A 27,001-nucleotide genomic window follows, 5' to 3' on the forward strand; every position below is an offset into this window, starting at 1 on the left:
TGAGAATTATTGAGATTGCAATGACGATGATTAATCAAAGTCCGGACACCATTGTGTTTTATGTGTTTCATGTTGCTACACAGCACAGAAAGGGCAAACTCAAATCCATCACAAGAGCAAAACCTCCGAGGATGATGGGTTGGATGACGTCCAACATTGTAACAGACCTTTAGCTGTCTTTTTAAATGGCTGTTTAATTTATTTTATTTATTAAAATATGTATTGAAGGATATATATTAAATTTAATAGTTAAAAATACACAATAACTGACCTTTACGGGCTCAGAAATATCCTAGCTCATAGCTGAAGGTTATTTGAATGACTCAGGTGGGTGATATCTATTGATAGGCTTGGACTGTATCCAACAATCTAAAGAAAATAAGATATTTGAGTCAGGGATCAAGGACACACTGACGGGTGATTTGTGATAGAAAGATAGCAGCAAGAGAATGTTTGCAAGATGATGGAGAGAGACGTGCTGTGATGGACGGTTCAGAGACGGTGGCGCTGAGAACAAGACAGGAGACCAGAAATGAGTCCATCAGAGGGACAGATGTGAGTCAGAGAGGCTGAGAGGGTTTGGACATGGAGCTGCCAGAGGAAGACCTCAAAGAAGATCCGTCGATGTAGTGAAGAAGGAGGTACAGAGGGTTGGTGTGACAGAGGAGCATGCTGGGATAGGACCACGATGAAAGGATGTACTGAGGTAAATGTGTTGTGGCAGTGAGTGAAATTTGGCACTAAAGATATGGAACACAAAGCGGTGTATGGCTCCCCTGATCACATGACTCAACTGCAGCCATCTCCCCTTCCTCTCCCTCCGTCCCTCTATGAAGAGTGACTTCTGGCCACGGCGCTTTGCTGCGACATATGTCTGCCTCCGCCGCGCAGCAGGAAGCGCCCTGGCACCGTCTTCCTGTGCTGCTGACGTCACGTAGATCCTGCACGTTGACCAGGGACAGACACACGGCTCCCTGTGGCATTTATCACAAAACAGGACTGTATAGGTGGCGTGCAGCGACACTGAAATAACGCACATCCGAGCACAGAAGCTAATTCTGCACTAAGTCACCGAAACCATTAATTCTGTGTTACCAAGAATGAAGACGCCTCAAAGCCCGTCCTTTGTGAAACGTCCCACTACTTCCACGTTTCAGCACCAACACGGGTCTATAAATATCGACAGAGGCAGACTTACAGTTTACACGCTCAGTTCTCGTGGTGCACAGAGCTCGCTGTGAGCGGTTGTTAATGAGACTCATCGGTAAATGTTGCCTAATCTTGGTTTGACAAAATGTTAACTGGGGATGAAGTTGTTTGTTGCTTCGGTCTGTTTAACTTTTATTAAATCCCTCCATCTAGGGCTGCTCGATTATGGCAAAAATGATAATCACGATTATTTTCACTGAAATTGAGATCACGATTATTTGACGATATTTATTTAACCCTTTAAGACCTACTATAGAACCAAGTCCACCAGAGCTTATATTATTTTTTTACATGCTGTAGTGCCATTTGTAGGAGCATTTCAAGTTGCTATACATCAATACAACTGTTATAGCCCATATTTTAATAATATGTATGCATTAAGTGCATAGTAATTACATAAATTGCAAAAAAGTGCAATAAACTACAAAAAAAAATTGAAAATCGCTTTTGTTTTGTTTACATATATTTCTACTTGGAGAAATTTAAGAGGCTTATCCCTCAAAACTTTAAATACAATAAAGTTGCAAAAAATAGTTTACAACAACAGGAAATTTATTTTGAGTGTCTTCATAGTTTTATTTTGGAGATACAGCAATTTTTATATACTGCAGGAAAAACAAAAAACAATCCTATGATGCAAATTTGCAAAGAAAACAGCATGTGCATCATTTCACTGTGGGAAGTGTTACGAACAGCTGATAGGAACGGCAAAGCCTGTTTCTGGAATATTATGTTTTTGTTCCTGCAAGCGCTTTTTATGCAATTTTTGCAAAGCTATATGTGGAACGAAACCGTGACCGAGGACAAGCTGATGGCATCAGATGTAAGTACAACTCCTCCGGTTTCATATGCAAAACAAATTATTGCGCTAGCTTACACGGTTCAGGTTCTACAGGGATTTAAAAATAGTTACGCAAAACGGAGCGTGCTGCTCTGACCGGCTTTAAAGGGTTAACAATGACTTTAAAAAAATAATATAAAATAGTGTGCAACACCACTGAAGTTTTTTTTTTAAACTCTCTTTTCAACCAACGGCAGTCACTCTCCAAATAACTTCTGCTTAGCTTTCCGAGCTTCCCTCGGGTCCTCTTAATCAGCGGTCTCCAACCTTTTTTGCGCCACGGACCGGTTTATGCCCGACAATATTTTCACGGACCGGCCTTTAAGGTGTCGCGGATAAATGAGGGAGGGGCTAATAATCGGCTCAGTCATTTTTAATGATCGTTGAAAGCCCAGATCGTAATCGTGATTAAAATTCGATTAATTGAGCAGCCCTACATCCATCAGTAAGCGAGTCAGTCGCATAAACAAACCAGACACAGGACTTCATTAAATATCAGTTATTCTTGACGTGGAGAGGATCGGTCGGTGCGAATGGTAAATGAGGGTTAGAGTTAGAGAGAAGTCGAGCTGTCACACAGTTTTACCGTTTCATGATTTAGTGATGCAGCATATAGGGCTGCTCGATTATGGCAAAAATGATAATCACGATTATTTTCACTGAAATTGAGATTTCGATTATTTGACGATATTTATTTAACAATAACAATGTGTTGAATAATGACTTTAAAGATTGTCAAAAAATAATATAAAATAGTGCAAATACTGATAACAGTGCAAATGTTTGCAATATAAGAAATCAATGAAAAATGTAAACATCTGTGTTTAGTGAACTTTGCAGTGTTGCTCTGTGGTGCAGCTACTACACTGTAGCAACGTTTACACACTGTGTCTACTTGATCCACGTCTGACTGAACCCATAATGTTTCCACACCACTGAAGTTTTTTTTTACCTCTCTTTTCAACCAACAGCAGTCACTCTCCTCTCCAAATAACTTCTGCTCAGCTTTCCGAGCTTCCCTCGGGTCCTCTAAATCAGCGGTCCCCAACCCCCGGGCCTCGGACCGGTACCGGTCCGTGAGTCGTTTGGTACCGTGCCGCGAGAGTTGAGGCTCAGGTGTGAAATGTATGGTTTTCAGCGTTATTTTGTTATCGTTTTTATCGTTTAATATGTGTTCCTGGGTCTTTTCACGTGTGTTATGAATAAATCTTCTTTTTTTCGGTACCGGTACTAGTTTTATTTTGTTGTATTTATCCGCGACACCTTAAAGGCCGGTCCGTGAAAATAATGTCGGGCATAAACCGGTCCGTGGCGCAAAAAAGGTTGGAGACCGTTGCTCTTAATTGTTGTGACACGTGTTCGAAATGCAGAGAGGTGCGCTCGATTTGCCACACGGAGTAGCGCGAGAGTAAAGCACGAGGGAGGGGCTAATAATCGTCTCAGTCATTTTTAATGATCGTCGAAAGCCCAGATCGTAATTGTGATTAAAATTCGATTAATTGAGCAGCCCTAGCAGCATACGTCCTCATGTTCACATGTTCAGAGCGTTTATATATTTTAGATAAAAAGACTTCCAAAGTGATTAATGTGACAGATTGATGTTATAAATTATAATTAGGTAGGTTTGCAGTGTCATCAATTTAATCTTAGTTGTCATGAGCTGGTTGAGATGAGCCATAGTTGCACGTGAACAGAAAATTGGAAAATCATCAATAAACTAATAAATATCAGGGATTTGAGCTGATAAATACTTTTAAAAAAAATACACACGGGCCTCTCTGGACCCGACCTAATGAATCTCACTGGAGCCGATAGCTGAACGTGACGCTGCATATACACATGTACTGACTCTGCTAACACTTGTCCTTTTTACCGCTGGCTGCTTTCTGTGACCGTTCAGGAGTCTGTCTGCTTCAGTCTAGACAGGTTATCCTCTTATTTCTGTGAGTTTTGACATGCAGGACTTGAGAAGTGGGCACAAGTGAGTTCCAAAAGTAGACACGGCAGAGTCTGAAAAAAAAGAAGTGCTCTAGTTTTGAGAAAAGCCTCAGGCTCTTGTTCTTGCAAAGACAATCAGGGTTTTTTGGTCCTTTCTGTCATACATTTTGTACACTTTGTGCAGACGGTCTTGCTCGGAGGATGTGATCTGTCACACTACAGAATGGATGCTTCAAAGAGTACTTTGGATTTTAGGTCAGGATATTGAACTAAATGGATAATGAGAGAAAAGTTGAATTTATGCTCCCCTGTTCAGCGAAATTACATCAGACACGTTGAGAATGTGTAGCCACACTGTTGCCAAGTGCTTGTTCAAAGGGGGACGTTTGAATGTTTGGGTTTTCTCTCTATTATTATTAAAAATAAAACTGAATTAAATCCATCCATACATCCATCATCTGTTCATCCATCAAAAACATCAAGTCTCCTCACATAGGAGGTGTCCGGGGGGCATCTTGGTCAGATGCCCGAATGCTTTCAGATGCTCTTTTGATGGTGATGTAGTGGCTCCACCCTCAGCCTCTCTCAAATTACCCAGCTCCTCAGCCTCTCTCTTCGAGTAGATGACGAAATTAAGAACCTGACTTCTAACACTTGTATCTGCCATCTTGTTTTTTAGTCACTATTAGGGATGGGTACCGGTATCCAGTGCCATGATGGCACCAGTTCTGACATAAACGGTAGTAACCAGACCGAAAAGCAGCGCACATTTCGGTGCTTTATTTCGGTGCTTTTTTTTCCTGAGCTGTGATACACTTTAGATTCTAGCCAATCATTTTACGTTTCCGAGGATAGTAGGCGGGGCCAGGTACGTACGTTCTTTTATAGCAGAGCTACAGATTAAAAATGTCCAAGGCGAAGCGGTCAAAGTCTGGCTGTACTTCACAGCAAAAGATGCAAACTCAGCAGCCTGCAACAAGTGCTTTAAGCTGATACTGTGATACTGTCAAAGGAGGTAACACCAAGAATCCGATGAAACACCTGGCGACACATAGCGTTTTTTTTAAAAGCCCAGAAATGCGCCGTATTTGATAGCTTGCTGCGAGACCTCACACCGAGCACATCTACTGCGGGTGTGGTGCCTGTTATCGGACCCTGAGTTTGCAACATCCCCCAAAAACCCGTAGAGGAGAGTCCTGGCCCCTAGCCCTGCCAGTGTAGCAGAAATGATGACGGATGATGATGCAGCAGCAGCCGTTCTTCTCTGCGTGAGTAGCTTAATGTTGTTCGTGTGTAATTTACGTTGAGTAGGCTAACCACGTTATTACATTAATGCATGTAAGGTGAACTAGCAAACACCATCATAGCTTCATGCGGCTGTCTTCTTGTTTGATGGCAGATACTCCCTTCACCCTGGCCAAAAAGGCTAAAATGACCAAAGAAAAAGAGGGAAACAGCTGAACATGAGAGGTTTTTGGACAAAGTTTGTGTTTTTTCCATTGTTTAAGCTTCCAGCCAAGAGTGATAACATATATGCCCCATAGCTGCAGAAAAGGCTAACATTGTTATCTTTTTACAAAAAACAGCTGAACATGAGAGGTTTTTGGACCAATTTTGTGTTCTCCATTCTTTAAGCACCGGTTTGAGCACCGTTTAAGCACCGGCACCGTTTCAAAAGTACCGGTTTGGCACCGGTCTCGGATAAAACCTAAACGATACCCATCCCTAGTCATCCCTAGTCACTATCCACAAATGTAGAACGACCAGCTTCACGTTCAGCTTTACGTTCAGCTCTCTTCATCACAGCAGACTATACAGAATCCACGTTACTGAAGATGGTGGATCAATCCTTCCTGCCCTCACTTACAGATTAAACCCCCCAAAATACTTCTCTTACCGTTTTATGACAACGTCACTAAAATAAAAACTGCACCAAGAACTATTATTCATTTCCAACTAGAGTCATTTGGCTAGACTATGTTGTTTTTCTGGATATGATGACTCTGTGTCTGTGGCAGTTTAAGGATCTTTTCTAACAATGATAAGCGACTTTTGTTGTCACTGGTTGAACGAATAAAAGGTTGTGATCCACATTCAGCGTTGTAGCTGCAGCAGACGGCAGCAGGCATGAAGCATGCAGCTCAACCAGCACAGAGAGTAACGCCACAAACACAGAAAGAATCCGTATCAGTTCAAGTCTACCCCTCGAGTTTGGAAACTCCGCCGCCTCCACCGCCAAACACAGTAACTTTTCCGAAACACAACAGGTGTTTGTCTACAGCTGACTCAAGCGGTTGTGAGTTTGTGTAATTGTGGCACTTTGATGTTGGAATAGTTTATTTCAAGTCTCTAGTGTATCAAATTAAATAAAAGCAAGTAGACCTGCTAATCTTGTCCTCTGTTTTCTTTCTTTGGAGTCTGATGGTTCTTGTACCTCTTGAAAGTTGATGCGTTTGTTCCTTGTTTGACCAGCTTTACCAGGTGCGCGTTCTTCGGGCTTCCCAAACCTGTCGGTGATTTGTGTCAGCCGTGATTATTGATATTGATTTTATCCAGTGTTTAGACACTGAGGAGGCTCCTGGGAACTGATTGATCTAAAGCTTCCCTTGGTCATCTGATCCTGACGTGACTGCTAGCTGAATGAGTTCCAATACTATAATTACACGAAAAAGCAATATTCTTAATTGAGTCTTCGGCCCAGCATTAGTTTTTTAATGGCTGTTTGTGATAGGAATAGAAAATGAGGCGTATAATGGCACGTCAGCTCTGATGTTGCCAATCGACAAACAGAAATGTCCTGAGGATAGCAATCGGTTTATCACCTAATTTCATGCTGTCGCTTTCATAGGGCTCAAACTCTGTGCTTTCAGTGATATGTATGAAAAATGAATGAGCTCCATTGCCTTGTTGACTACCCTTGACAGCACCCCATAAATCAATTGGTGAATGGCATTCCTGATTAAGGGGAAACTCAAAGAAGGTTAGACCAAAATCATCTCTGTGCAGCTCGTTCATTACTGTTTGCACATTTTTACCTTTTCAGCGATCAAATATTAAAATGCTACTGAATAAAGCATAAATTATGGCACTTTTGCTGTCTAAAAACAGTGCTTTTTGGTGTTTTATTTGGTCTATAACAGTCTGACAGACAATTACAGATCATCTTCTTCTTCCTTCAGGTAATTTATAATCTTTATGACATATTTTATATCAGTCGCTCTAAAAGTTTTTGTTGTTTTTTTGAACTTCCAGCTTTGCTTTTATCTGTAAAACCTTTATTTATAATGTTGTCTGACTCTTTTCCCCTAGATTATAAAGTTCTCCACATTTTTATTTTATTAATCATTTACTTCGACTTCTTTTGGAGGATTTTAATGTTCAGAGCCGTTAACTTTTATCCCTTGAGAATATTTAGACGATTTAGGGTGCACTGCCTTGCCTGAGGATATTTTGAGAAATGGTCAGCAGGGACAGATTTAATGTTTCCTATCAACTGAGCTACAGCTACCCCACATCTCTAACCTCTGAGGCATGCATTAGTTTTAATTTAAAGAGACGTGGCAGTGCGGACTGAGAGGTTCACTTTAGAGCGGGATAAAATGCCACATTCACATTATTCTTTTTATGACTACATTTATCTGTTGTCTGTTACGTTTTCCTTGTCCTTGCCACCAGAGAGATTATCAACACATGAGCCAGTCATTTATAAATTGATGCACAATTGAGTATCAATCTGTTTGCCACTTATCACAGCCCAGGTCACAGGTTCAGGCTGAAAAACCCAGACCTCCCTCTCCCCAGGCACCTCCTCCAGCTCATCTGTGGGAACACCGAGGCATTCCCAGCCCAGCTGAGAGATATAACCTCTCCAGCGTGTTGTGGGTCTTCCCTGGAACCTCTACCCAGTAGGTCCAGTCCCCCCTTTTCACCTGTTTGCTTTATGGGCGTATCTATTCATTATTCTGTCATTATATGGTTATAAAGATTCTTCTTCGGTGAATCTATAACGTGAACTTGCTCAGTTCTCTGCTGGGATGAGCTGAGATAGCGGTCAGCTGAAATGTGTGTATGCAGAGTAGAATTACAACTTTTGACTGAAATTAATTTTAACCTTATTTTGGGAAAAAATGTATCAATTTTATAAAATCAAATTAACTGATTACATGGATGTAGTTTTTCTTTTGTCTCAGTGACGACTGCAAAAGTTACGGATTTTATTTGATAGAGATTCAACACGCTGCCCAGATATCTGCCTGGAAGCAGTGCAAAGATGGATACGAGTGGACAGACGTGTATATAGAGTAAAGAAGGATTTTGTGATTACTCGTTTCTACAATAAGCACATTTTTCATTTGTGGGTTTGGTTTAATTTTCTACAAGTTATTAGCTTCTAAAATGTTCACACAAACAAACTGGCCGACCTGAAATTTGAATGCGTTGAAGCAGCAACATTTTTTGTTTCATAACCGTTATTGGGGTCAGTTTGAAGGTCGCGTGTTCTTCTACTTGGAAGCAGGTGAAGTTTGAGAAGGTCTAAGCATGCTCCATGTTTTTTATGCTTTTGAAATGTTTAGTAATAACCAAAATCTTTGGTATTTGTGGTATGGATTAAGTACAAGTGGACCCAAGGCTGCGGGAAACTATTTGCATGCAAATAGCAAATCATGCAGGGCAGGCATGTGTGCATGTCACTCAGAGACCCGGTGCCTCAGTGGGTAGATTACGGTTGGTTTCCAGCTGGGACCATCCATATTAATAATGCATGCACTCACTGCTCTGAAAGGCAAGTATAATGGCTTCACTAAATGTCATAAATTAATGGTCCCAACTAATTGCTGATGAAAAGCAATCATTCATTTTCACACTAGCCTTTGTCAAAGAGCTTATTTCTTATTACATGTGTTTATTCTGTAATTTACTGTGATTGATTCGCTGTTTCTGTCCTCAGGTTTGAATGGTTAAAGTGTAAATGAGCAGCAGGAGGCATTAACTGCTGCATGACATCTCTTTTATTACCCTCGACGCCATGCGGAGGGCGAGATCACGCCGCATGTTTTCTGAAATGGATGTTGTTGACAGGGGAGCTGTCTACAGGCCCGTGTGAATGATGCAAATTACTGGAGTCTTGTTAGTGTCTCCTTGCTTATGGAAAGCCTCAAGAGTCAAATGGAAAAGGCCAATCTGGGGCTTTGAATGAAGAACCATATTCTTATCCAAAGCACTGAAAGAGTTCACTGATGCTGTAGGTGAAAAGATGAATTCAGTGCCGTGAGATTACTGCCTCAGGCTCGTGCTGTTAGATGCTGTGATGGTTAAAACCTCTTGTGCATCTTTCGTATTAGCATTTTTCCACTGATCTGATCGTTGCAAAGGATCACCATCATTTGTAAATAAAGAGACCAATTCTTTTTAACTGTAAAAGTAGCTTTAGCTTATTATTGTAGCTCATGGCTAAAAACACATCTCAAAATCCCCTGTGCTGAGACCTGGTAGGGGGTCAGTTTAGGCGTGGGAGGCCTGCAGTTTGCTGATGGAAACCTTGAAGATGGCGATGAAGAAAAAGGCCTAAAAGCTGCTTACTCTTCAGACTAATGAAATGGGAAGATTTGAGTTTACTGAGAAATTGCTAATACTTAAAATAGCTTTAGGGCAGCAATGATACTTTTCACATTATTAAACACATTTTAACACTTTTAAAAGACTTTGATTGTACCTTAACTTAGATTTTACACTCACATCAGTGTGTTTGGTTTTAGATTTGATCTGAAGGAGTAAACAGGTCTTGAAAAGTCTAAAGGTGAATGTGAGGCAGGCTGATAGGGGTGCAGAGCATTTGTATGCTTGCATTAATCCTAGTAATAACAAACAAAACATCTTTTTAGCTTTGAAAAATAATAAATGCTTCTGATCTAATTTCGACTCCCCGAAAGCTGCTGACCAAACTCGTTGGTGTGGTAATATTTAATTAGAACTTAAATAGTGGTTTAAAATAAATCTTTAATGACATTTTAAATCCTTTTCTCATAGACTTTGATTGTATTTTATGTGGTACGGGCACAAATATATAACATTTGTTTAATATATTATAAAAAAGTGTATTAAAAGTCCATCTGACTGTGGGTTGAGAGAACATCTGGGAAGCAGCTAAATGGCGTTGAGGACGGCCACAACAGCGACACGGTCAACCTGATGCTGTGCAAACATGAGCCGGCAGGTCTGGGACTAGCTAGCAAAAACAAAAGTTGCAGTGTGGCTGTGTTTGCCTCAATGGCCCAGCCAAGTTGTTACGTGTGAGGAAAAACATAAATAGCTGTGCAGCATGCATCATTCAAGAAACCAAGCATAATGTGCACCACCACCAAGTCGAGTCATCAAGTGAAAGAATCATTTTTCAGGGCTTCAGACTGCGGCTGTCGACGTGTGATGCTATCCCAGCACCGCCAAAGTGTTTCTTGTAGAAATGTCACCAGAGAAAAGATTATAGTCTCTGTTGCTGGTATTTGTGCTTGTTTAGATCGATCGTTGCAGCTAAACCAGCTTCAACTCAGATGTGGTTTAAATGCTCGTTTGAGCCACAAACTTGTCTCCTGTACTTGACCTCACCTCAGTGTAGCAGCATGTGGCACTAACATCATGTAACACAACCTCGACATACAACATCTGCACAAAAATGTTCAAAAGAGTTGAACTCTAGTTTTTCTTATTAATAAAATTAGAAGTTGCACTAAATGTTGACTAGGGCTGCCACGATTAGTCGACTAGTCACGATTATGTCGACTATTAAAATCGTCGACGACTAATTTAATAGTCGACGCATCGTTTGAAGCTTTGTAAGATCACAAAGGACGCAGGAATGAGTAGTAGGATTTAAGAGTGTAATAACGGACTGAAACAGAAGATGGCAGCACTGCATGTACAAGGATGCCAGCTGCCGTTAAACCCCGAAGAAGAAGAAGCTGTGTCCCAGAATTCATAGCGCAGCCCAGCGCAGTTGTCGACAATGGCGGCAGCTAGTTAGTTTTAACTTTACTCTTATTATTCTTTCTGGGTCACAAAATAAACGTTTAACATATTTTCAGGCGAGAATGTAGCTGTGTAAACCTCAAATATCGGCTCAGTTTATCAGGACACCGCATATTTTCAAAAGCGCTCCGACGTTTTCGGAGACGTCTGTTACCCACTAGCTCGATAGCTAGGCGGGGGCTAGGCTAACTAGAGCCGTGAGAACACCGGACTCCCGGCAAATCGTTTTCAAACCCACCGCCGTCTTTCGCTAGTCAGGTTAAACATATATATATAAGTCACTTAGATAACTTAAAAATGTTAGTTTGGCTTTCTTTAGTATTTTATTTGTTCCTGAGTAAATCGGTTTGGCTGAGATTAAAGTTATAGTTTTTACACAGCTAAAACTGTCAAGCAGACAGCTGATTATCAGAAGTGTGAGACGCTGGAGAATTTACTCCGGTGTCCTGTTATATTTTAGAAAGCAAGGAGTTTATTAAACTTCACCGAAACAATCTGCAAATTTCATTAAAAATTAATAAACTACCATCTTGTCTTTATTTTTAGTTAGCACAAACACTTCAAGCTGTAAGCTAATGATAGTTATATAAGAGCAGATGCTGCTGGTGCAATAAGCTGTACGCTGTACGTCCAATGGATGATGATCTGATTAGTCGACTAATCGCAAAAATAATCGGTGACTAGTCGACTATCAAAATAATCGTTTGTGGCAGCCCTAATGTTGACATAACAATAAATCATATCACTTCCTCTTGCAATAGATTATCAGCATGCTGGTGCCAGATGTTGTTAGTCTTATATAAACTGTTTCCTTCACCCATTTGACTTGGAGCCATTACCTCATGATACACTTGGGTACCAAAATTCAGCGTCTTGCATTGAGGAAGGATGGCTCACATCTGGAAAGTTAATCAGGGAGCTAATATTAACTACAAGATAAAAACACACTGACACCACAGTACAGTGAAGGAATGCGCCAACCCTTTTCTCCTTCACTTGCACAGATTCGTGCAATGTAATGAGCATCTGAGACGGCGTGGTGGTGATACCAGCGTTATCATGGGCATCTTACTGGGAAATGGGCAGATGTATTGCATTGTTTTGCCAGTCAGAGCAGATGTCAATCGTTTGTACTGATTATTTATGCAGCATGAGTGCTCCAACAATAAATCAGCTGGCAAATCTGTGGGGCAAATGAAAGTCTGGATATTTTTGGTGTTGTTCACTCGTTTTCAAATAGCACAACTTCATCATTTGACATGATGGGTTTTGTTATGCAAAAATTATGTGTGAAGCATATCCGTTAGACTGTGGCTCAGATAGTGGAGTGGAATTATGATACATGGTTGATGCTTTGAAACTTGAACAAGACACTGAACCCAAAGTTGCTTCCAGCTGGAGCAACAGTAGAATGCTTTGAAGGCCGTAGATCAGGCAGTAAAGGTCCTATATGTGTATTAAAAACTGAGGATTTGAATAAAAGGTATATTCTTTGTATCTGACTTTGAAATAGTAACATTTTCTTCACATGAATTGTGTGAAACAATAATGCAAATGTGCAATTTGGTCATTACTAATATCCATCGATTTTCTTTTTCTCTTCTTTTTTGCTCGCTTTAAAGTGACGTATTATACGTCCTTCAGTGTTCATTAAGCTGATGTAATTAGCACTCGGATTCCTGTTTTTTTCCTAATGGCTTCTTTGTCATTATTTAACTGCTCTCAAGAAAATGAATCAGCACCTTAAGCAGAATTGTGATTGAAATGATTTCTCTTTTTGCTACGAGGACTATAATTACCACGAGTCACGCTGCAGACTGAAGTGATTAAGTAAATGTCTAAATACTGAATGAAGCTGTTATCTAACTTCAATAAGAGTAAGGAGTTCTTAATACCTGACAGACCAAAAGGAAAAACAGAAACTTTGTCCAGGAATGAGATTGACCCCAACAATTGATTTCATAGAGCACCTATCTCCTTTGTTTAATGAAATATTATTATAGCTGGTCCTGTGGTGTTGGTGTATTCTGGATAAAAAGAAAAACTGAAAGATCAGCGGCGGTGGAATAAAAACAAAGGCTTTTGTGTGTGTGAGGTGTAGTAATTGATGACGAGCTGACCTTGTGTGGCAGGACGACAGCAGAGCCTCCACTGATGCCCACGATTGGCACGGCCGTCTGAGTGGAAATGAAGTCCAAGATCTGCGCCACGGCCTCTGAGCCCACGTTGTCCTCGAACACCACGCCATGGACACGGTTGGTTGAGAGAGTGTCGCAGATGCGGGTTAGCAGCGCCCGAGGGTTAGTGTTGTTGACCAGTACAGTGATAGGGTTCACCTCCAAGGGAAGATCCATGAAGTTTTCCCGACTCAAACGCCCCTTGATCTCCGTCTGGTAGGCCGTGCCGCTGAACACCACCGCCACATTCACAGAGGGCGTGGGGATCCCGAACGGCCGGCAGGAACAGCCAGGGATGGCGCAGAATAGCAGCAGCAGCAGCGGCGGCCACCACGGGGAGTCGCTCCAGCAGCCTAGACGAACGCCCATCTCAGTCACCTACTGCCTGGTGGGGGGGATAGAAGAGATCGACATGTTAGACAGGAAGATCTTTTTGTGTTTGTTTTTACGTTTTGATAAATATAAATGACCTTCTGGCTTCATCTCGGCTCAGCGTGCCGGCCCGGTCGCTGTAATCAGACGTGTAAGAGCCCATTAACGGAGCCCAGAGCAGTATTTTTAGTGTTTGTCAGCGTGCAGCACGAGGCTGTGGCCAGGCTGTTGCGTCTTAGGATGGCAGCTGCCACCCTGCTGCTGTTGGATTCTGCGGTACAACCCAGCAGATGGTGTCCAGCGTTTAATGCAACAAATGGAGAACAAGAGGATTTATAATTTTTCTCTCGTGACATTACTTTTGATGCTATTACTTAATTTCTTTTTTAGCAGCCCAAGGCATTCAGGCTTAATCTGCTGCAGATCTGCATGCATAGTTTTGACGATCATGTGGCATCCACAGTGTCAGAATAATGTTCATTAGCATACGTTTCAACATATCAAAAGGAAAAAAACTTTATTCACAAATGCCTTTAATCCTCTGGTGATAAAATCCTTGCTCCTTGTGCAACACTGCCTCTCTAATGGACTGCAATGCAAGCACTAACTCTCAGCCGTACTATCTTAATTACTTCCAATTGTTGTGCTTTCTGCCCTCTGGAAGGTAATGCAGGAGAAATGCCATAGTTGGGACTCTGCGATGTCAAACCCTGTAATGTTAGTTTAACATTCACATTGTAAGCAGACAGCGGTTTGTGTTGAGCTGTCAGACAGAGTTAGGCTCGTTGTCAAATCTTTCACAGCAGTGTTTGTGGCCCTCGGGGAGTGCTGCACACTGGGCCCCTGTCACAGAGATCTGATCCACCATGTGATGGAATCCCAGTGGGGTGAATATATTGTAATCCCTTGGTAATCCCAACCAGGCGTCATGGCCTGCGGCTTGATTGTAGTGTATAAACTTATCAAGAGATTTGGCTAGTGCACGGAGCACGGTGCAGCTCTGTGCTGCGTTTTTCTCTCCGTACTACATCCTGCGTCGGACCGAGCTGTGAGCTCCTCTGGAAAACACTGCAGAACAAGCATGCAGTGCATGACGGCCGGGCCGGTTCATCTCTAGAATACTTATGAAGGAATTGGGTTTTTTTGTCATGTTGCATGCACAGACTCCGAGAAAACACATCACGCATGCATGCATGGGAAGCTGTTCGTGACGTGTCCTGCATGTGCAACTCGACTCTACATCCTGTTCAGTGACATCAGCCGTGTTTCAGCTGACAGCAGTAGAGACGTTTAGGCTTAATGTCGCGAGATTAACATTCATGGAAGAAATACCTGAAGACCTCCTGTATATTTAATGAAACCGTAAAACAGCTGAGGCGCATGAATGAAGGCTGAACGCTCAGGTGGTAAAAATGTCATTAAAGCAAAAATGGAGTCATCAGTAACTTTGTGACATGATTTTAATATATTTATTTATATTTTATATTGTATAACCACCACCGCAACAGCTATGGTTCAATTAATTAAGACAAAGCAACGCTTTTTTGAATCCGGTGATAAGGCAGGGAAACTTCTGGCCTATCAAGCCCGTGCCGAAGCAACCTCCAAACTAATTCCAAAGGTCAAGTCTGCCGCTGGTGACATAATATCGGACCCAGAGGGAATTGATGAAGTATTTGTTCGTTTCTATTCCAATCTGTACACGTCAAGCTCTCCACCTCTATCAGAAGAAACTCTCCAAATATACATTTTCCAAGAATAGATCTGACGAAGGGGTTAGGGGGATTGATTACTGTAGTAGAGGTACAAGAAGCCATTAAATCCTTAAACACAGGTAACTCTGCAGAATACTATAAAGCCAATTCTGATCTTATGGCACCGTTGTTGAAAGATATGTATAATGAAGCCTTTTCAAAATGTCAATTACCCAAGACTTTGTCCGAAGCTACTATTTGTTTACTCTTGAAAAAAGACAAGGATCCTCTGTTGTGCAGTAGTTACGGACCAATTTCTCTTTTAAATATTGATTTTAAAATACTATCTAAAATTCTCGCACTTAGGCTACAACGTGTTGTGCCACAAATTATCGCCACTGATCAGATGGGTTCATGGCCGGCAGGCACTCATATGACAATTCAAGACGCCTCTTGAATATTATCCACACATCATGCAACTCAATTCCAGAGGTTGTGGTATCTCTTGACACGGAGAAAGCCTTCGACCGCGTCGAGCGGCGCTTCCTCTATGAGGTGATGGATAGGTTTGACTTAGGGTTGACTTTATTCTCTGGGTTAAGCTACTATATTCTTCGCCATTCACCTGTATTCGTACTAACAACAACTTGTCTTCGCCTTTTCCACTTGAGAGGGGCACTAGGCAAGGGTGCTCTCTCTCACCCTTCCTATTCGCCATTGCTATCGAGCCTCTTGCAATATGGCTGCGTTCAGAGGATAGATTTAAAGGCATTACGAGGTTCGGTGTAACCCACAAACTCTCCCTTTATGCAGACGACTTGCTCCTGTACATTTCTGACCCTCTAAACTCATTTCCGGTGCTTTTTAACATACTGGACCAATATGGTACACTGTCAGGATATAAGGTCAATTATCAAAAAACCGAGTTGCAACCCCTCAACTCCCTGGCCAGAGCTCTTCCCCACTCAATAGTGCCCTTTAAGTGGACAGAAACTGGATTTAGATATCTGGGGGGTTTTATTTCCTTTTCTGTCCCTACTAGACAATGTTGGGAAAGGTTGTGACCGTTGGACTTCTCTACCATTGTCAGTGGCAGGGAGAGTTAACCTGATAAAGATGAATGTCCTCCCCAAATTCTTGTATCTTTTTCAACATGTCCCAGTTCTTCTTACTAAAGCATTCTTCGACAAGTTAGAAAAGACTCTGTCACATTTCATATGGGGAGGGAAACAAGCTAGAATTCGCAAGTCTATTCTTCAGTCCTCTAAAGCTGACGGTGGTCTTGGTCTGCCCAATTTTAGACACTACTATTGGGCAGCTAACATACACAAACTTTTGCATTGGGTTCGCAACGACCCCCCTGTACCAGCCTGGGTACAAATGGAAACTGCATCTAGTATTATCATCAATACTCAGCTCACCACTCCCTTTCTCTCCAACCCTTGTTGGGGATAATCGAATAATTGGCGACAGTTCAGAAAATACTTCGGGCTACTTGGACCTTTGCTAACACCTTTATTAAAAAGATTGTAATTTTGCACCTTCAAACATTGATGCGGCCTTTGGCAGTTGGAAAGATAAAGGTCTTAGGACTGTTAAGGACTTGTACAGTCAGGACACCTTTCTATCTTTTGCTGACCTATCGTCTAAATATGACCTGCCTAATATCAATTTTTTTCGTTATCTTCAGACTAGAGATTTTGTAAAAACGTAGTTCCCTCACTTTCCCAATCGGCCTCCAGAAACAAATCTGGATATCATCCTGCAGACGAACCCTCATCAAAACAGACTGATATCAGCCTTGTATAAAATACTAGATACGTCGGTCCCCAAATCCATTTCTCATACTAAGCTGAGATGGAAGAGCTACAGACAACCCTGCCAGAACAGCAGTGGGATTCTGCTTTGAAACTGATTCACTCGTCCTCAATTTGTGCCCGTCATGCTTTGATTCAGTGCAAGGTGGTCTATAAAGTACATTATACAAACGCAAAATTATCTAAAATCTATCCAACCATTAGTGATGCCTGCAGCAGATGCAGACTATCACCTGCCAACCATTTCCACATGTTTTGGTCTTGTTCGAAACTGAGTGCATTTTGGAGGAATATATTCAACACACTTAGCCAAGCACATGGCCAGACTGTCCCTCCTAACCCGCTCTCCGCAATTTTTGGCATTCCTCCCGACTTGATCTGGCCCCCTCAAACAGGCCCTAGCCTTTACCACTTTACTAGCTCGGAGGCTTATTCTGTTGAAGTGGAAGCTTCCCCACCCCCCAAATCATGATTATTGGGTGAGAGATGTACTCTTTAACTTAAAGTTGGAAAAACTTCGATTCTCTCTAAAAGAATAAAGAAATAGGAAATTTAACAAAATCTGGAAATAATTTCTCTTACTAGTGGACACCATCACTTTACTTCCTGAGTCTGAAGTGAACTGAGTGAAGCTACATTATAAAGTTTGGATTTTTTTTTTAATCTCATTTTTACTTTATTTATTTGTTTATCCTTTTGTTTTGTTTGGTCCCTTTTTTGTTGTTGTTTGTTTGGGTTATGCTTGTTATGTGTATAAGTCTTGAGATGTTTTTTTTGTGTGTGTGGGCAGAGACTGGCTCTCTGTGCTGTCTTGTCTAGTGTGGACCTGGTAGGGGGAGAATTCAGGATGGGGGGTACAATGGACATACAACTGTTCTGAAATCAAGATTGACTTTGCTGTTGCTAACTTTGTTGCTAACGTTATCGTTGAAATCAGTAAAACAAAGTTGGAATATATTTTATATTGTATTTTGAGATCCATGGAGGCTATCGTATCTCAGTTTCTATTTACCGTTCAGATCTGGAGGAAACAGCCTTCAAAGATTCATGATGCAGATACATTACAGCTTGTGACCGTACGTTTGCTGGGTGCCGACCCCCGAACCTCTAAAGCCAGCCGAATCCTTAAACTGCACTGATACATAAAGGAAAGAGGATTTTCATCTGTCCTTTGGCTAAATCCTCTCAAACCGCTCCTGTGTATACAGGCTCCACTCAGATGTTGAGGATCAAAAGTCACCGTGGACATCCATTGGTCGTAGAGATTTTAGATTTATTACAAAACAGAGACAATTTCGGCTCCGAAGCAGTCACAAGGTACATACTGTAGTTTGAGCCATGAGCCGGAGACAGGTTGCCTTTTTGCGTCACGATGCTGCTGCAAACTGGATTCAGAATGAGTCATACTGTACTTGGTGCCCCACAGAGTGCAACCAGTCACTGCCCAGTTATACTTGATTACGTCTGCATGTAAGCTTCTTATGAAAGTACTCCATTGTTATCTAATAACATTTAAATATTTCAGCAGAAAACGAGCTGGTTCTTTTGTCAGCATGGAGTTCATTTATTATTAGCTTATGTAATATTGATTTGAAAGATCTTTCATAATTAAAAAATGTCTGAATGAACAGGTCATTGAGAAGAACTCACTGAGTTTCAGCATGGTACTGTGATATGATAGCACTACTGCAACAAGTCAGGTCAGTGACACAGAGTGCTGAGGTGTGTTAGTGCATTTAAATGGCCAACGCTCGGCTGGCAAAGAGTTCTAAAACGCCTTCAGGCATTAACATCAGCATACAAACTGTGTGCTGGGAGCTTCATGGCATCAGGTTTCCATGCCTGAACATGTGGAGGTGGCCTCGTACTTTGTGGATAGCTCTGTAGTAAATAAATTTGGGTGGTAGATGATGATTGGCCCACTAAAGACATCTGCAGTGTTATGATTCAGAAAAAAGAAGAGCTGAAATCCTGCAGCTGTAATGGGAAACATGTTGCTTTCTAAACTACAGTGATGGGCTCCTCAGTTTCTAATGCGTTGCTTGCAAGTTGCATAAATATGTGAGATAACTTGTCCCAACTTTAAATTTGCGTTAAAAAAAGGGAAACCTTTTCCTTTTCAGTGTTTTACATGTTGTCTTTGTACTGTGAGATTAAATAAATAAAGTAGACCACAGTATGTTTAACCTATATAGAGTATAACAACATGGAGCGCTGCATGCTGTACATATGGTACAGACGGCACATTAACGGTTATTCCATACCCACATGAAGAACCCGAACTTTTCCCTGTTAATTGCAAACTTTCTTCAGCAAGAATGCAAGAAGTCAGATATTTAAGGTTACACGTAGAGATGATGGTTTGGGAGGTTAGTCCCCATTACAGGATTAATGCAAGCACACACACTCCTCTGTCCTATTTATTTCTTACTGCCTCTCTTGGAAAGCTGTCGCCAAAGTCCGTTCTTGTCAAAGGGATTATGGAAAAGCAACGTGACTTAAATAAGTTGCTTCAGAGCAGCACATACCAGCCACTTTCCTGTTTCCTCTTCTTTTGACGGCTGAACTGTGTAAACAGGCCACCGCTGAGAATTATCTAACATCTGATGAGAGATTAGATTTTAAAAAGCGGACGAGAGACCGAACTTTCAAAGTTAAACGGTGCCGATCGGCAGTATCGTCCCACCAATCGACAGTGTTCGTATTCTCTGTCCTCAGTTAGTTAGAGTTTGACTAACAAACATTTAAGATGTGCTTATCCCCCTCTAGTGGGTGACATACGGAGGAAGCAGTGTCTTTACTGAACGAGCTGAGAAATGCAGACTGATTAAAAATAGCTGCTGGGGCTCTATCGTACAACGACGTTATTTATTTTTAGTCTGTTGTGCTTCCACACTGCTGACACTTGGACATTTTGTTAAGTTGAACAGGTAAATAATGCAAACATCCACATCTGCATGTTCAGCTCATACACATGTTATCTGCTCCCAGAAATTGAATATTGCTGATAAGGCAAATTGGATTTTCTGCACACGGCGACACATACACAGACTCAGTGATGAGAATGTGAGTACATCTGGTTCATGCATATTGAAGTCTTGTACAGTGCGGTTTATTTCCCCTTCTAATGCAGTGTATGTTTCCTTCACCTTTTTCAGCACTGTCTCAACCAAAAGCAGCAGTTTATTTTCACATTTTTAAAAAATATCATTTTGTCATATTGGAGGGAACCTGTTTTGTTCATTTCCAGGTCCAGATTTTTATTGTTGGACTCTAAGTAATCCTTAATTTTCTTATGAGGGGGGTGGAAGCTTCAACAAGCACCTCTGGCATCTCCCTTCCTCTCCTTTTGACCCAGCTTTCTTCTGATTGGCTGCTCCTTGCAAACAAAGAGCTTGAACAGCTAGTGGGTGGGGCATCTCACAGCCAAAGAATGACCACATGAGGAGATCCCCCATCTGTGGCAACATGCAAAGACACAAGTAAAAAAGAAGCTGTCTGAAACCGAGTGTTTAGAGCAGCCTGAAGCCTGACCCTTTGGGATTATTTATGCATACACTGACCTCATTATTTGGAAATTTGGCCTTGTTTAATATGAGCATCCACCACTGTATCAGTACACATGACAGAAAATGAGGATTAGCGCAATCAGTGCCCTTTAATTACTTTTGCAACAGCCGTCCTGCCCCACAGTGCGCATTGAAATCTCATCTTTGCATCCTGCAAACTGCATCCATTCTTCCAAAGTTGTCCACTCTCTGTTTTCTCTGATATAGACCATATGAGTGATGAAACCACATGAAAGAAAACAACCTGCCATTTATCGATGAGATGCTGCAAAGGTCCTCCAAGTGATTCCTGATCCAGCTCATTAACGTGAAGCTGCAGCAGTAAATACATCTGGGTGAGAAGTGTGGTGCAGTGTTTAATGACTCCCTTTATATTCTGGGCACGACACCCCTGCTGCAGCTGTTTAACAATGTGCACCTGTCCCGTCTCCTGCTACTTAATCAATACACTCATCCATGGATCCGCAGCCTGCTGCGTCTGTGTTTCACCTGCTGATAACAGTCCAGCAGCTTCCTCTTGATCCAGCGCTGTCAGAACTCCATGATCAAGCAGATCTATGACTTTTATGGGACTCGTATGAACGTTAGGGCTTCCCTATCGTTGCACCGGGTAGGCAAACACTACTTAAATTAGCTCTATTGTTCCTCTTGTGACCAGTTCTTCCCAAAATAGTGAAATACACCATCTTTAGCAAAGAAAGAAAGACGTCCACTAGGTTTGTAGGAACATAATTAGCTTTTTAGTAAAATAAATAAAATAAATCTCTGAGCTCAGTTTGACACGGCAGAGGCAGAACTTCTTACTGAATCACTTTATCACAGTATCACTTTATAGATGAAATCAAATCAGTGGTATATCCTGGGTGTGATCAGTGAACGCCAATCCACCAAATCAAAAATAATGAGCTAATTAATGGGACTTTTTATTGAAACTAAGAGATGTAGGTACTCCAAATCAAGACTTTTTATAGGTAACCAGATAGCATCTATTCATATATATGTATATATATGTATATATATGTATATATATATATATATGTATATATATATATATATATATATATATATATATATATAATTATAATTTTAGAGGTAAATAAATAACTTTTACTTTGAAGGGTTTTTTTTCTCATTTTTTAACCTTTGGAAAGTTTGACTACCCCGTTAGTTGGCGAGCGTTTGCAGACAAATTGGAATCTTTCATGGAAACTACGACAACTCACAGGGAGGTTTTTAGTGCAGCACCATCACCCAGCAACTGCTCGCTAACCGGTCAGGAAATTCACATCTTTATTTCATCTTTGGCTTTAACTGTTTAAATTTAAGTATTACTGTACAGGAATAGAGCGTTCCCAGTTTATTGGATGTACCTTAGCTTGCTAATCTTGTTGGGGACTGTAGGAACATTTTTCTCTCCAGAACTACGAAAACAAAATCTTCAAAAAACTTCAGAAATGTTGGAAGTGTGTCGCAGCTTTTGAGCTTTCTGTTTTTCTCAGTTTGGTCTACGTCACTGCTCGCTGTGGGTATCCTGCAGACAGGATCAGTGCTTTCCAGGCTTGAAAGAGGTTTCTTTAATAGAATTTAATAAATGCAACCACCCAGCAAACACAAGCCACAGTTTGACCTTCTCTGTTACAAAGAGTCAGGATTCATTTACCACCAGATGATTACACCTGTATGAATATGTTGAACTAATCTCTGATTAAAAAATACAGCCACGCTAATCTCTTTAAATCTGCACCCATTTAACTAATCTGTAGAATCATCATCCTCATAAGTGCAGTGGGAGCGGGGTGAGGTGAGAGGCAAAAAAAGGAAAAACATCGGCATCTAAAAATATCCACGGTATGACATAGTTGGCGCGTGTCCGCATTTTTTGGTTGGAGCCCAAATGAAAAGTGTTTTTGTAAACATTTCCTATACAGGCTGTACTGCAGTCAGACGTTCTACAGCGCGAGCTTTGCTAAATGTGATCAATCCTCGATATCTTCTGACTGATCTCAAATAAACTAAATATCTGGAGCCAGATCTCTGGATATATCTGTGACCCAGGACAGCCTACCACTAAGACCGCTGTGCAGGTCCTGACCGAACCTTTGAATCAGACTATTAAGGTTTCCTATCCCTTTCTGATCTGTGTACTTTTACACAGAATACAGAAAAGCTAAGACAGACAGAGTCTGTGCCAAATCCTGTCCTCAGTTTGTAGTTTCTCTCCGACTGTTGGCTGCTCTAAGCTGCTCCAGTTAAACAGCTTATATCATTAATTATAGGCCACTGAAAAACCACAGCATGGCAGCAAATACACTGTTAGCTCTGTTAGAGTTGTATTCAAATACATTAAGACAATAACTGCTCTTTGTTTCCGTGGGACCGAGTCTGGCACGGCTCCACATCGTCTGGCGCTTGAGTTAATTAACAAAGCAACACCAGTTCCTCAGCTGCAGTTTACCAGATAACAAATATTAGACTATGCTGTATTCAGCTGTTCTACACTTTTTTACTCATGTATTCAAATAATGATGAGATTCAGATAAATGTAATTGATGATCTTCTGCATCTGACCTGCCGAGGTACAATAACTCTGGTACAATGCGTTGAATGTTTATTGTACGTGGTCCTTTTTCAAAATTGACCTCGAAGTAGAGCTTGGCAGTGGTTCGCTTGTTCACAGTGTCCACAATTATATTTATAGTCCGTTCTAATAATGGGTGAGATTTTATAATAAATAAACTTTATAAAGTTTATTTATTATAAAATCGAGTAGGTCACCAATTGTTTAACAGCATGTTTGAGTTTTGCAGGCCACTCGAAGCAGCTTAAACTCCAAACCACATATTTGCTGCCAGTAGACTGAACCATGTTTGTGACTGATCATATAGCAGCACTGTTGTGCCTTATATGTGAATGCACTCAGTGGTCACTTTATTGTCCCCAGTGGGAAATTAAGTTGCAGTATGTCCACACATCAAACAACACCAAAAGAAAGAGAACATGGTTTAGTGTTATTAAGCACGATGATAGCAGCAGGTATAAACGGCACTTTATACCGACAACCTGAAGGAAGCAGCTGAAAGTCGTTTAAGAGAGGATGACAGAGGTCGCCTTCCTCAGCACCTGCCTGTTATAAAAGTCCGCAAGCTGGACCTGAGACCTCCCTGAAGTCTTACCAGCCACTTTAACAAGGTTACCAAGTCTGATCTTATTGGACTCTGTGGTGGGGCGTGGTCGGCGGTGCACGAGCAGGAGTGGGAATCCTCCCAGACTGTCGGCCGGTCTGACCAGCAAGCCTGAGGTCGGCGTGCTGGTCAGACTGGCCTCACCTCCACCACAGGCCTGAGCCGGAGCTCACGACTCCGTCTGTGGTGCTGTGTCCATGGGCGACCACCTGAACTTGCACCTCCCTGTTGCTGAGCGACCGATCTTTAGGCTTGTTGTGACCTAAAGGTCTAGGACTAATAATAATAATATATGTTTATTCAGTGAGACCTTTCTGTGAACCTTTATCTTCAAATAAACATGATGTAAAATTGCACACGTTATGACACTAAAGCCGAAGCTGAATTTAAATAGCATAAACAACAAGTACATTTATGCAACTAACCTTGGAAATATCAAATTAATTATTGTGCAAAAACGGGCTGTAACTGCTCGCTGCCCTCAAGCTGCACAATTTGTGTTCATCCTAGCGTGCAGGAAACATCTTTTTGGCCCTTGTTTGGTTTTTCAGTCTCCTCGAGTGTGTTTGTTAAATCTCTTGTCTTTTTTCATCCTTTCTAATCGTGCTTATTTAATTTGGTTCTCTTTAGGCTCGTTTGTTTAGAAGATCAATCGTGAAGCTCTCATTAAGTTCGACACCTGTGCCTCTGATGTTGTTTAAGATTAAACGATGGGAAACGACAGATTAATGCTAAAATCAGTGGATTGTTTGATATTAATCAGAACTTTGACTTGTGCCACAAAGATTAAGATTCACGGCCTCTCAGTTTCACTGAAGCTTCACTGAAGCATGTGCGTAACTGGCCACCTTTATGGAACAGTGAAAAGAAATGTGTAGATAAAGCAATGGAGGCGACTGAGAATAAATTAAAGACAAAACCGGTTAACAAAGGAACTGTGGATGTTTGAATTACCATATCTCCTGAGGCAGGTGCTCGTCACTGCAGGGACTCTGACTGCAAATGCCACATCAGCAGTGACGAAGTGTTAGACATCTGACAAAATGGCCTGAAAACAGCCATCTTCACCTGCTGTGACTGCTTTATGCAAACATAATTTGATAAAGTGGAGTTTTTCTGTTGGATCATGCTGGACTTGTTTATGTCGAGTGTAATAACGCAGATAGCTGCTGTGCTGCCGATTGACCCCCAACAAGCCAATCTGCAGTTAGCCAGTGATGATGCTGTGACGTTTGTGGATCACGGTCATAAGGCTGTGAATATTTCTGTATTTATTATTTTAGTAAATACATAGATGAGGATCTTATCTGTATTTTGTTTTGATCAGTATATTGATAACAAGAATCAGAACAGAATTTGTTCAGTGTTCTCGTGGAGGACTCAGAACCTGCAGTGATGTGCAACTCCAAAAACGAAAGGGCTTAAAATCAACATTTTAACTCTTTTTTTTCTTTAAAGTTTGTTTTTTATTATTGCTGTTGTTGGTGGGAGGAGCTTTGTGGTGCATGCTGGGCAGAAACTGCACCACCTGCTTACTCGATGCTCGTAATCATATGATTCAAAAATTAATTTAATGCACCAATTAACCCACAAATGACCCTGTTTAGCAGAGCATGCAATCATTTGTGAAACATATACAGTGTTTAACATTCATCATAGCGTATTTACAAAATAGGATATCAGCTGTTAGAGGCTGCATCTCTGCATTCATGAGCAAATAGGTGATGAAAATACAACACAGACGCACCAAAATTAAGAGAGCATCTCAGTTATCATTCATCTATTTGCTTCTGGGGTTTAAAATCCATTTTACAGGTGTTTTCCCCTCCAAGTAACTGCCCAGAGGTGTTGCCAAATTGCTTGCGTAAGGACTTGTAGCACTGCAATAAATAAAACAAAACAAAAAAACTATGTGGCTCTTATGTTATATAAACTTATAAAGTTAACAAAATGCATAATCCATATCATGTTTTTGTGCTCATTTGTACAAAATATGGCTCCGTTTCCATGAAGGCCAGGATTTTCATTTTCTGCAGCGACAGACTCGTCAGCAGAGGGGCAGGGTCCCCCCTAAATCTGCCTGTTGATTTACGGCTCTGGTCTTTATGGGATGGGGTCGTGTATCGTGGCCGTGTGATAAACGGCAGCCGGCCGCGTGAAAAAGACCAAGTCGACGTCCACCAGGGTTTCCTGCTGAAATGCACCCAAAGTGAAACCCCAGTGGAGGCTTTGAAGTCCAAACCAATAACAATGAATCTGTTTCACGTGACCTCCGGAGACAGAGACGCATCAAACAGACTCACTCGGTGATATTAGTTTCTGTCGCGGACCCTTTGACTTCGCCTCTGCCGCCGGCACTGCAGACATATTTAAGGCGCGCACGCCTCTACTGGAACTCTGCACTACGAGTGATTGATCTGCCACAGGGTGAAAACCTGTCTAGGTAAAGTCCTCATAAATCTGGTGAGATTTTTACTGTCGTCTCTGAACAAAGGTTCTGGGGTGGGAGAGGGGAGTAGTCAGGCGGCTGCTGGTATCTCTTTGCATTAAAGGATTTAAATATTCAGGAGGGAGATGGAGCAGAACTGAACAGTTGGATTTTCTGACTCTGTAGCATCAGAGGGGCCACGATCAGCAGGTTTTAAATGCCACAGCAGATGGAAAGCTATGTAGCCGGCTTTTATTACAGTTCCATCTTTGAAACCTCACGTAGCGATAAAGCAGCGCTCCCTCTGCAGCAAGTGTCGTATAACCTTGATCAGGTCATCGCCCAGCTTGAGCCTTTTGCATTAAACCTATAAAAAGAAAAGACTCCGTAGTTTGGTCGTGCAATAAATGGATCAACATAGTCGAGAAAAGATCATCATTTACTCCAAAGTGGGGGGAAAATCCCCAAGGACAGAGGCCACGTGTTTGCTCGTCACTGGACAGATGTTTGATATATATCTCTCCTCTTTGCTTTGGCACATTTATCGTCAGGGGACACTTCATCACCCGGCGTTGTCTTCGTCAGCACAGCGCGTAGTGAAATCGAACAGATTGTGACGCGTTTTGAGGGTAATAATCTCTGCGAGGCTGAAGATTACAATGGCAATGCAAATGTAATCCATTTTGCCTTTAACACATGGGCGGATGTTTGGCGAAGGCTTACAGGGCGCGACATCACACGCTGATATCCA

General features: G+C 41.6%; 2 protein-coding genes across 2 annotated transcripts in view; both read right to left on the reverse strand.

The window, feature by feature from the left end:
• The window catches only part of LOC113020221 (C-reactive protein-like), a 438,825-nt gene that overhangs the window by 228,170 nt on the left and 183,654 nt on the right, over positions 1-27,001 (reverse strand). The gene's annotated exons all lie outside the window — the stretch shown is intronic.
• grin2ca (glutamate receptor, ionotropic, N-methyl D-aspartate 2Ca) overlaps positions 1-27,001 on the reverse strand; it is a 74,965-nt gene that overhangs the window by 39,711 nt on the left and 8,253 nt on the right. The window contains exon 2 of the mRNA XM_026163995.2: positions 13,132-13,573. Within this exon, the coding sequence (XP_026019780.1) occupies positions 13,132-13,557 (426 nt within the window). The 5' untranslated portion in view covers positions 13,558-13,573. The remainder of the gene's footprint in view (positions 1-13,131; positions 13,574-27,001) is intronic.

This window comes from Astatotilapia calliptera, chromosome 4 (assembly GCF_964374335.1).
Source record: "Astatotilapia calliptera chromosome 4, fAstCal68.1, whole genome shotgun sequence".
Classification (NCBI taxonomy): Eukaryota; Metazoa; Chordata; class Actinopteri; order Cichliformes; family Cichlidae; genus Astatotilapia; species Astatotilapia calliptera.